General features: G+C 40.7%; 1 protein-coding gene across 1 annotated transcript in view; it reads left to right on the forward strand.

Moving 5' to 3' along the window:
• The first annotated feature begins 6 nt into the window (after window positions 1-6).
• The window catches only part of BICC1 (BicC family RNA binding protein 1), a 351439-nt gene continuing 339865 nt past the window's right edge, over window positions 7-11580 (forward strand). The window contains exon 1 of the mRNA XM_010852021.1: window positions 7-120. Within this exon, the coding sequence (XP_010850323.1) occupies window positions 12-120 (109 nt within the window). The 5' untranslated portion in view covers window positions 7-11. The remainder of the gene's footprint in view (window positions 121-11580) is intronic.

Raw genomic sequence — 11580 nt, forward strand, 5'->3', positions numbered from 1 at the left:
CGGACTCTCCCATGCCCGGCTCGGAGGACGACCTGGTCGCCGGGGCGCCCCTGCACAGCCCCGAGTGGAGCGAGGAGCGCTTCCGCGTGGACAGGAAGAAACTTGAGGCCATGTTACAAGGTAGGCATCCCCCCTGCGTTCTCGGACTCCCCGGCCGAGCCCCCGACAGCTTCCCGAACATCCTCGTCCCGCGTCCCAGCGCCCGGCCCAAAGTCGACTTAGTTCCTCGTCCCTTCCCCCGCGGAGCCGAAGGACACCCAGGGAGTGGAGACCTCGCGGGAGTCCCCACCCTTCCACGCCTTCCAGGTCTCCAGGCACCGGGAACCCTGTGCTAACTGAACCGGCTTCAGAAAAGCCGAAGGCCGTGTTTGTACCCGCGCGCCCAAGTTGCATTCTTGGACTTTGGAGATGCCAACTTTAGTCTGGACACCTGGGCTGTGCCATCCGGACCCAGTCGGACGGCACAGAGTATGCGTGACTCTCTCCTTATTCGTTGGCACTCTTGAATTCTAGCTCTGTCTCATGTTTCTCTCCCTTCTCTTGTCAGTATCCACTTCCTCCAGCTGAGGGGCCTTGTCTCGTTATTGGGAAACGCTCCGCAGATGTCAAGGCTTAAGACCGGAGTTCCCGCCCCCCACCCTCCACCCGAGAGTGAGAGGGGCCAGGATGGGGGTGAGCGGCCAAAGCGTGGGGATGGTGTCAGGGCAGTCTGCTGGGTTGGAGGACAGTGTATGTTCATCGCCTGGCACGCTTATAAAACACATCTTGAGTTACACTTGGTTCATAAAAATCTTTCCGTATTATGGATGTCAGACTTTGCCTTTCACAACTTGGGATTTTTTTTTTTTTTTTTAAACTCCTTCGTTTCTCTGGGACTTTCCCAGTCGTAACAGCTTTAACCATGTAGGACTGGGATCGAATTCTGATTCTTAATGGGAGGATTGGGATTCTTAGAGTGAACACTAAAATGTCCAAGGTCATTTTGATCTTCTCTAAAAATGTCAATTACTAGCTTACTTGTGATCGCCAGTGTGGCACATTTACATCATCTAGAGAAATAAGGTAGTTTGAATGATTGTTCTTCAAATACCGTAGAGGGACCAGGCGTTACTTCCACTGAGGATGCAGTGGTGGATTCATTCAGTAGCTGGTGTCCTTACGTCAGGGAGGATAGGAGCTTTCTAGCTCTCTTTTGGCTTGGCGCATAACTTATTTCGACTTTATCAGTTAGTGCATAGAAATGTGGGAGCTCTTTAGCCCTCCATTGAAACGCAGTGGTTTTTTAGAACAATTAAGCAGGTTATTTTTTAAGACAGAACAAGATGTTTTCCAAAACAATAACTTGGTGGAAACAAATAGCAGGAGTCTTTGGCAGGCGCTTTTTGGATGAGCCGCGAACTTGTCTCTCTTGTTGCTTATTTTTATTGATAAACATCCCCTGTGCTTGTCCTGTCTCTGTCTTTCCCCCTCTTTTATTCCTCTTTTAAATTAGGTAAAGTCCTAGGAGAGTTACTTCTGAGATAAACTCTTCCCGTAGGAATATTGCAAAGTAGATTTGGAACTTAAAACTCCAGTTGCATTTCAATAACTTGTGTTCGTTGTTTTATTTGTTCTGGTTCTTTTTGCCTAGTTCCTATTTTAAAACAAAATATTAAGTTTATTCAGAAAAAAATATTGGTATAAGATTGTTTAGGTTGAACTGTTAACACACACACACACCTCTCCTTTCAGCAAGTTTCTTGTTTGTTTTGTACATCTGGAGGGTTGTGAAGACAGATGGCTCTTCTAATAATACTGAGTCTTCTTTACCTGTCTTGCCTGTGCGCACAGGCAAGTGATGTAAGCATCTAGGAAGCTGTCTTGCATAATCTGAGCTTTACAAGTGGATTTCTTTTTTGAATTAATTTCCATTTAGAATAGAATGAAATATGGGTGAGGCATGTTTAAAAATTTGAAGGCTCTTCCCTTTGTAGATATGATATTCTGACATGAGACAGTTTAAAATTGCTTTGTTGTGATAAAGTTTCTTAGGCGTCTTAAGAGTTCGCATTTCTTCAGCAACCTACGCATTAATGAAATATTCACACTTCAACTCCAAAGATGTCTTTAATAATTTAACCTAGTGCTTTAACTTTTCAGTCACTGGTAAGTGAATTGCACCTTCTAGGAAAGTAAATTTGAACACATTTGACGATAGAACTCAGTGCATTGTGTACCAAGGCATTTTGTCATGCATGCTTCCCAGAGTCAAGTTTTGTTAGAGCCACCAGGTTTTATTTATTTATTTTTTTGGAAAATTTTTAATTGGAGGATAATTGCTTTACAATGTGGTGTTGGTTTCTGCCACACAACAGTGTGAATCAGCCATAAGTATACATGGGTCCCCTCTCTGTTTGAACCTCCTTCCCACCCTGCACCCTATCCCACCCCTCTAGGTTGTCACAGAGCGCAGGGCTGAGCTCCCTGTGTTAGACAGCCACTTCCCACTAGCTACCAGTTTTTACACATGGTAAGGTAGATGTTTCAGGGCTCCTCTCTGTATTTGTCTCGCCTGCTCCTTCCTCCACTGTGTCCACTAGTCTGTTGTCTATTTCTGCATCTCTGTTCCTGCCCTGCGTATAGGCTCATCAGTACCATTTTTCTAGATTCCATGCGTTAATATATGATGTTTGTTTTTCTCTTTCTGATTTACTTCATCCTGTATAACAGGCTCTAGAGAACCACCATGGAATAAGGAGTAAGACTGGTTTTCTGAACCAAACATATTCATATGTCTCACTGCTTGATACTAGGTGGTTAAAGCAAGTGTGGGCAATTGGAATCACTCAGAGTTAGGTTCAAATCCCTCTGGAATCTTGGGACAGTTTGTGAACACCTCTCTGTCACAGTTTGCCCATCTGTAAAATGGGACTGATTCTAGTATTATACCTTTCTCTCAGAGTTTTGTGAGAATTAAAAGAGATAATGCCTAATGAACCAAAACTTGCCATACCATTTTGTAAACAGTAATAGCTTAATATATATCAGTGCCAGTGAAGTTACTCAGTTGTGTCCAACTCTTTGGGATCCCATGGACTGTAGCCTACTGGGCTCCTCCATCCATGGAATTTTCTATGCAAGAGTATTGGAGTTGGTTGCCATTTCCTTCTCTAGGGGATCTTCCCGACCTGGGGATTGAACCCAAGTCTCCTGCATTGCAGGCAGACGCTTTACTGTCTGAGCTACTAGGGAAGCCCTAATATATATATATATAATCAGTTGCTTTTTATTATTTCATTATTATTAGTAATAAATAAATACTATTGCATGGATTAAATCTATTTCTAATGCCTAGCACAATTTCTGACAGTCTATATTTGAATATCTAGGGAAATAATTTTGCATTTTTATAATTGCAGAAGTAAAATAAAGAATGAGGTAGGAGTTTGGAAAGTCAACAAATATTTTAATATTGTTAGATGTCCTGGGGTGAGAAGCTTTTTGTTTGAAAAGTGCCAATGAAGAAAAGTGTTTATTTTCCTGGTTGGGTTTCTGATTATTGTGCATTGGATTTGCCATTTTTCTTCACGTAGTTGCCTTAAAATGTGTATAGGTTCCCAGTTTAAATCAGGATAAATAAGATTCTCTGCCTTTAAGTCTACATAGTGCAGGTTGGTGATTATAATGCTTGGAATTTGTTTCCTGAGAGACTGTCCTGGGGGTAAGTTAATGTTTAATGGGTTGTATTTTTATTAGTAGAGAAATTCTTCTACGCAATGGACCAAAAATTCAGTGAGTTTAAAATATGGGCAATAGGGTAGTGGTTAAAGAAATGAATGCCATTCTTGGATGATCATTGACTCCTCAAAGAATTGATAACACATGAAATCTACTAGGGCTAAAAAAATGTAGGAAAAAAAATCACTAGTTTTTAATTTTTTGCTTTTGTTTCTTGGCTGATAATTACTTTGGAACAGCCATGCAGAGTATCTGACATTTTTGCTTGAATCTAAATGAAGATTACCGATTTTATTAGTCAGCAGTTTTATAAATGGAAATTCATTTTCAAGTTTAAGGTTTTGATGAGGATGGTCGACCTTGGCATAGATACATGGGCAATATTATAATAATGAAGAAAAATTGTTCTTGATTTACTTAATACTGATATTCAGAATTTAGACTTTATACTTCATGTGGGGTAGTAGTATTGATTCAGTCAATTAAATGTGAATTATGGTTTACAAAGAGGAAGGAGAGTGGTCTAGAGGAAAGTCTGGGAGAATGTAGGAAATCAGTGGGTAAGAAGAGTCAGAAATATAGCTCTGGTGCTGGCTAACGTCCTGAGAGACAGACATGGAATTTGTTAATTTTAGACTTTTCCTTTTTTTTTCTTTTGGGATTGTTTTATATCTTACGATTATACTTTTATTTTTACATTGAAAAATGTATACACATGCCATACAGTTGAAAGCTCCTACATAAAGTTTAGACTCATAGGCATTTTCAAAGTTCAGAATCCCTCATATGTTATCATAGAAAGAAGTATTGGCAGTGAATGAAGCAGTGACCTGTTTTTATAAATTGAGGTTGATGTCTGGTGGGCTTTTAGGATATTGCTGTTAAAGACTTTAAAAGCCATATTTTGGGACTTCCCTGGTGGTCCAGTAGTTAAGACTTTGCATGCTTCCAATCAATGCAGGGGGCGTGGTTTTGATCCCTAGTTGGGGAGCTAAGATCAACCCTACATGCCATGTGGCACAGCCAAAAAAAAAAAAAAAAAATGAAGCAAAACATGTTTTTACAGGTTGACAGTGATGGGCACAACAGGATTCATTGACTGCCGTTTGCTTGAGGAACAGAACTAGTTACTAAAACAGCTGATCGCACTGTTGATTAAAAGTAAGAGCAGCAGTTACATAATTACATATCTTTTTAATCTGGCAAACTTTAGTGAAGATTGTCTTATGATTTGGTAAATAGATAATAATTTTTTAGATGCTTTTGTGAGAGAGATGAAGCCAAAATATATGAAAATGGAGGAGTGCTGAAAATGAAAATGAGCTAAGCTGGATAGAGTTTTCTAGTTAGGGCTTGATAAAAGCTAGTAAACATTAAGAACAGATGCAATAACTTTATGAAGCTTAATGGTCGAAAGCAAAGGACTCTTGGCCAGATCTGGATTTGAGTCTCGGTCTTACTTTTAAGTAGGGAGCTTGAGAAAATTCATTACCTGCAGCCCATTTCTGAAAGAGGGTGATGTAGGATTCTGATGTAGGAGCATACCTACATCCTGTGCTGGTTGTGACTACTCAGAGAATAAAAGATGTATGTAAAACATCACAGCGCTGGCCACATAGGAAGTGCTGGATAAATCACTAATAACCACATTCATTATAAACTATAGTTCATAAAGTGCACATTTTTCTATTGAAAATGAAAGTCTAGTATACTGGAAAATGAATTAAATGAATTAAATAAATGGTTCATTTATTAAAATGATAAATGAGCATTCACAGCTACCTAAATATTATTGGCCTTCTGGTAGCTCACAGTGTACCCGGCATGTTAGCCCCTCGTGAAGGTGGTTGAGTACATAATGAGAAAAGATGTATTGGACATGAGTGCGGAGTTTTAGCTTTTGTGCTGGATGAGAGGTCTTTGCACTGTCTTTAGCTGTGATGGTTCTTGCCTTGAGAATTTTTCATTCCTTAAATGGTCTGAAGCCAATCTTTTCTATGGTTTTTACTAAAGACGAGCCTCAGAATCAGTTACTCTCCCTTGTGGTTTGATGTTGCTCTGAACTTGTCATTCATTGGCGCCTTTGAAGAAAATGCTGGGGACCTGGGGTGACATGTTCTATTTGCTCATCTATGGGGGCTGTGGTAGTCCTGTCTTCTGGGGATGTTGTGAGCACAGAAGGAGGTGATGCGGGTGAAATGCTGAGCCCAGGGCCGGGCACACAATGTTTGGTCACGACAGCCCTGTGCCACGTGATGGAGAGGGATTTCAAAACACTAGATGGAGAGGGATTTCAAAACACTAGAAAGCAAATGCTTGCCAGGTTTTTTTTTTAAGATTTTTTTTTTAATTTTGATGTGGACCATTTTTAAAAGTTTTTATTGAATTTGTTACAGTGTTGTTTCTGTTTTTTTTTTTTTTTTTTATTTTGGTGTTTTGGCCTGGAGGCAGGTGGGATCCTAGCTCCCTGGCCAGGGATGGAACATGGGCCCCCTGCATTGGAAAGCAAAGTCTTAACCAGTGGACCACCAAGGAAGTCTTTCTCTCTTTTTAAAAAACAAACAAACAAACAAAAACAACTGCATATGAATTGGCCCTGCCCACAGTGAAAGTCTTCTTCCAATCAGAGTAGTTTATTAGGACGAGTATAGTAGAGTTGGGGAGCAGAACTGAAGGTTCAGACTGTTTTATAAGCTAAAGGAAAATACATCAGGGGTTGTAGAGCCCAGCACTAAAGAGCTCGGGAACTGCTCTGGGGCTGACCTGGGTTGGGGTCCTAATTTCATCCTTTGCAGGGTCCTGGGAGGATGCTGTGACAGAGGCAGGGAGTCAGTGCTCTCCGTCAGTCTTACCTCTGTGAAGACTTCTGGGACTTTGGCTAAGTTGATCATTGATAAGTTAAAACATACAAAGAGTTTGTCCTATCGATGATTTTAACAGGCAGGAATGTATCTGGCTGCGACTAACAGAAAACCCAACGCAGAGTGGCTTAAACAAGCCAGGGGGTTATTTTCCCGATGAAACAAAAAAATCTGGGGCTGAGAGGCCCCAAGAGCTACTCAGGGGCTTCAGGGAGCCAAACAGCCCTCCCCCCGACCTTGGCCGTCCCAGCCGATGGCTGTGGCCTCATTGGTGCAGTCTGGCCAGGACTCTACCTTGAGATGAGTCTGTGGTCTCTGCAGGGAAAAGGGCAGAGAACAAAAATGGTTTTTTATTCAAGATTTTGCTTTTTTATGTGACAAAGAATTCTCTGTCCTGGAACTTCCATCTGTATTTCTTTGGCCACTCTTTGCTACAAGGATTCTGGGAAAGAAAGAGATTCATTTCCAGCTTCTCGTAGAAGGAGGCAAGGACGAAGGGAATCTGAATGGATCCAGTGGTCCAACCCGTAGTGTCCCCACAAGGGGCAGAGCTGAGGTCATTGTGACAGAAACACCAGGCTGTGCCTGATGTGAAAGCTTACCCGTGTCAGAGACTTTGACCTGCATTGATAACTCCTGGAAATCTGGATTATTTGGCAGTGTTTATGTTGGTGAAATTTCTTCTTGGCTTAGTTCAGGAAACCTCATTTCCTAAGAGAAAACACCTTTGATCATGGACAGCGGTTCTTGTGTTTTTACGCCTATTAAAAAAAGGACTTAGGGCCCATAAGTACTGTAACTGTCTTTTTCTCCTTCACTTTTTTCTACCTGTCAAGTGTTTTTTTTCCATTGAAAATTATACAGCATAATACATCCATTTTACCTTTTAAGAAACATCTTGTTATTTTTAATATATCTCATTATTAATAATATCTTATTACTTTTAATGTGTTTTTAAATTGAAGTATAGTTGATTTACAGTGTTGTATTGATTTCTGCTGTGCAGCAAAGTGACTCGGTTGTACACATACATTCTTTTTTATATTCTTCTCCATTACGGTTTATCCCAGGATATTGAATATAGTCCCCTCTGCTGTACAGTAGGGCCTTGTTGTTATCCTGTCTGTATGTGGATAGTGTGCAGGTACTAATCCCAAACTCCCAGTCCATCCTTCCCTGTTTTACCTTTTATTACTCTGAGATACTCTTTCTCTTCTCCCTCTTCCTTCCGGCCCACCACACATCTCAAGTTGCTTTTAAAATAGACTGGTTCAGTGTAGTTCATACTTTTTCCCTTTAGGGTTTTCTTAGGGTGGTCACTGCAATAGCATCTGGCCAATGAAGCCAGCATTTGTTTAGAAAATGAAGTCATTTTGGAGGCAGTTTGATAATAGAATTATCATCAGATTTGTGCCATGTTTTGCTGTTTGAAATTGTCCAGAATGATGAGCTAATAAAAATACCAGTTGGCTCATCCTTAGTTTATACTGTTTATTTAAAAATCTAGTCCTTTAAAAATGCATGGTTGGTGGGAGGGGGCTTCCCTGGTGGTCTAAGACTCCAAGCTCTCAATGCAGGGGGTCTAGGTTCGATGCTGGTTGGAGAGCTGGATCCCACATGTGATAACTAAAGATCCCGCATGCTGCAACTAAGACCAGGTGCAGCCAAATAAATAAGTATTTTAAAAAAATGCATGGGATAATAGTGACTCTAAATATTCCTTTAGGTAAAAAGCTTAATAAACCGCCCGAGATGAGGCACTGTTTCAATACTACTCTGTAGTAGATTTGCAGTGTGTGGGGCTGACCTTGGCAAGAAACCCTCATCCTGCTGCAAAAGCCACCACATTTGGTTTTTAATCCTTGTGGCACCAGCATTTAATATCCAAAGTGCACAAACCATTAATAGACACATTTTGTGGATGTTTTACTTTTATAAATCCATTTACTACCTAATAAGCTACTAATAACTATAGCTGATGAAACCATTTATATTTGTAACACATATTAAATCCTGTTCCCATTTATGATACTGGCATATAAAAAGATAATGATCACTTTCTAGCTCTGAAGTAGTTTTTCTGTAACTGGGAATAAGATAAATCATGTATTAGTCTGCATATTGAGTTGATCTGGAGCTTAACTACATCTCTTGTATAGGAAGATGCTTAAATATAAGACTTGAAAATTAGCCATTGTGTTTTTTTTTTCAGATTTTGAAAGTAATACAAATTTATAGAATATTTGAAAATACAAACAGATGTAAGAAAGAAAAACCAAAAGGCATCCCTAAATCTAGAATCCAGCAGTAACCACTGATAACATTTTGGGTATTTTTTCCTGGTCTCTAAAAACTATGCTCACAGGTAATTTATTTTAGCAACAGATGTTGAGTTCCTGCTACATGTCAGTTACAGTAATGGGCTTTGGTGGGTGGTGGGCGGGGGGGCAGACAAAACTAAGATAGCTATGGTTCTTATCCCTGTGTGACTTGTGTCCCTAAAATCCTAAACTGGGATCATACCTCCCTTCTTTGAAGGAAATGGAAACCCACTCCAATATTCTTACCTAGAGAATCCCATGGACAGAGGGGCCTGACAGGTTGTAGTCGATGGAGTCTCAAAGAGTCGGACACGACTGAGCGACAAATGCTTTGGTATCCTGGGTATTTTCCATCTCATTAAAGATTCTTGAAGAACAGGATTTTAAATAGCTCTATATTATTAACCTTGACATATGATTTGCTTAAACATTATGACATTTTTTCTTTTTTTGCTCAGACAGTAAAGAATCTGCCTGCAATGCAGGAGACCTGAGTTTGATTCCTGGGTCAGAAAGATCCCCTGGAGAAGGGAATGGCAACCCTCTCCAGTACTCTTGCCTGGAGAATCCCATGGACAGAGGAGCCTGGTGGGCTACAGTCCATGGGGTCACAAAGAATTGGACACAACAGAGCAACTAACACTTCCTCTTTATGGCATTTTATAACATTTTTAGGTGGTCATTCATTGAGAGGAACCTAATGTTTCTATTCAAATTGTCCCAGATTCAGGTCCTGGCTCCATCATTTAATGGTTGTGGTTGTGGTGTTTAATCTCTAAGTTGCCACTGACTCTTTTGCTACTCCACAGGCTGTAGCCCACCAGGCTCCTCTGTCCATGGAATTTCCCAGACAAGAATACTGGAGTGGGTGGGTTGCCATGCCCTCCTCCAGGGGATCTTCCCAACCCAGGGATTGAACCCGTGTCTCATGCATTGGCAGGCAGATCCTTTACCACTGAGACACCAGGGAAGCCCATTGGTTGTGTGGCCTGGGGCAAGTTAATAACTTCTCTGAGCCTCAGTCTTCCCATCACTAAAATGGAATAAATGTAGTTTCTAGGTTATAAGAAAAATACTGTATATCAAGCATGTACCAGTGTCATATGTAGTGTGATACTCAAGAGTTATCAGGTAATGGGTGTTAACATGCTGCCCCAAACGCTTTTTGCCTGAAAAACATTGTTTTCATCCTTAATTGTTCTTGTAGGAAAAATTCTTTCTAGTGAAAATTTTAGCTCAAAGGGAATAGACATTTTTAAGGCTTTTGATAAATTTGCAAAAATATTTTCTGGCAAGATTCACGGGTTGGGCAGAAGAGACAACAGATTTGTAGGCTGTCTGCTCCTGGTACCTGTGATCCCACCACCTGGCTTGAGTTAGTGGTGGTGAGAGATTAGGAAATAACTGAATGACCAATCTAGAGTTAGAGTTCTGTTTGTTTCCTTCATCGAAAACTTTGAATGATGTTTATCATACACCATTAGCATGTCTGGGAATCATATAAATCAAAACCAAAGAAGAGTTGAATTCTTTTCTTTCTTTGATTCTCTTTACCCTTGAGTACAACACAGCACCCTTGAACCGAGTGTCGCTTCAGTCTTGTCTGACGCTTTGTGACCCCATGGACTGTAGCCTGCCAGGCTCCTCTGTGCATGGGGTTCTCCAGGCAAGAATACTGGAATTGGTTGCCGTGCCCTCCTCCAGGGGATCTTCCCAACCCAGAGGTTGAACCGGCATCTCTTGTGTTCCCTGCCTTGGCAGGTAGGTTCTTTACCACTGGAGCCACCTAGCAGTAAGCATTCTCCACCTTGAAGCTTTAAACCATTAAACTGCCTTGAATCATTTTAGTCTAGGAGCATAATTTTTAACTGGCACATGTTTCCAGTGGCTTGCTGTCAGGAACTTGGGGGAAGAGCACAAACCTATATATTTCTGTGGAGCGGATGTACTGTTTTTATTATTGCATAGCAGGCTCAGAATGATTTGATTTTCTTACAGACTCCTATTAAGTCAGATGTCATAGATACCTATTTAGTATATTATGAATTAACTTAAGAACACACATTTTTTTTATTACAGAAATTTAAAAAGCAATATAAGGGAAACTTTTAAAAAGAAAAGTAATAATTTGCAATTTCACTATCCTATAGCTGTTCTCATTTTTCTGCCTTGGAATGTAATCCTTGGGAATGTAATCCTTGGGATGTAATCCTGGCTGTCCAGTGGTTAGGACTCCACACTTTCACTGCTAAGGATGTGGGTTTGATCCCTTGTCAGGGAACTAAGATCTCACAAGCTGCTTAGCTCAGCCAAAAAAAGAAAAGAAGAGAAGTGTAGTCCTTGAGATACACCCTTGACTATTTGTGTGGAGTTTATGTAGCTGGAGCATGATTTTTGTATTCATCATTAATCTACTATATTAAATGTTTTTGTATTTCTAAGCAGTTTTCAGAATTAAAATTTTATGGTTGGATAATGGTACATCTGATCAAAAAACTTTTTTTGCAGTTATAGAGAGCCTTATCAGATCAGATCAGATCAGTCGCTCAGTCGTGTCCGACTCTTTGCGACCCCATGAATCGCAGCACGCCAGGCCTCCCTGTCTATCGCCAACTCCCGGAGTTCACTCAGACTCAGGTCCATCGAGTCAGTGATACCATCCAGCCATCTCATCCTCTGTC

This window comes from Bison bison, unplaced genomic scaffold (assembly GCF_000754665.1).
Source record: "Bison bison bison isolate TAMUID 2011002044 unplaced genomic scaffold, Bison_UMD1.0 scf7180017864306, whole genome shotgun sequence".
Classification (NCBI taxonomy): Eukaryota; Metazoa; Chordata; class Mammalia; order Artiodactyla; family Bovidae; genus Bison; species Bison bison.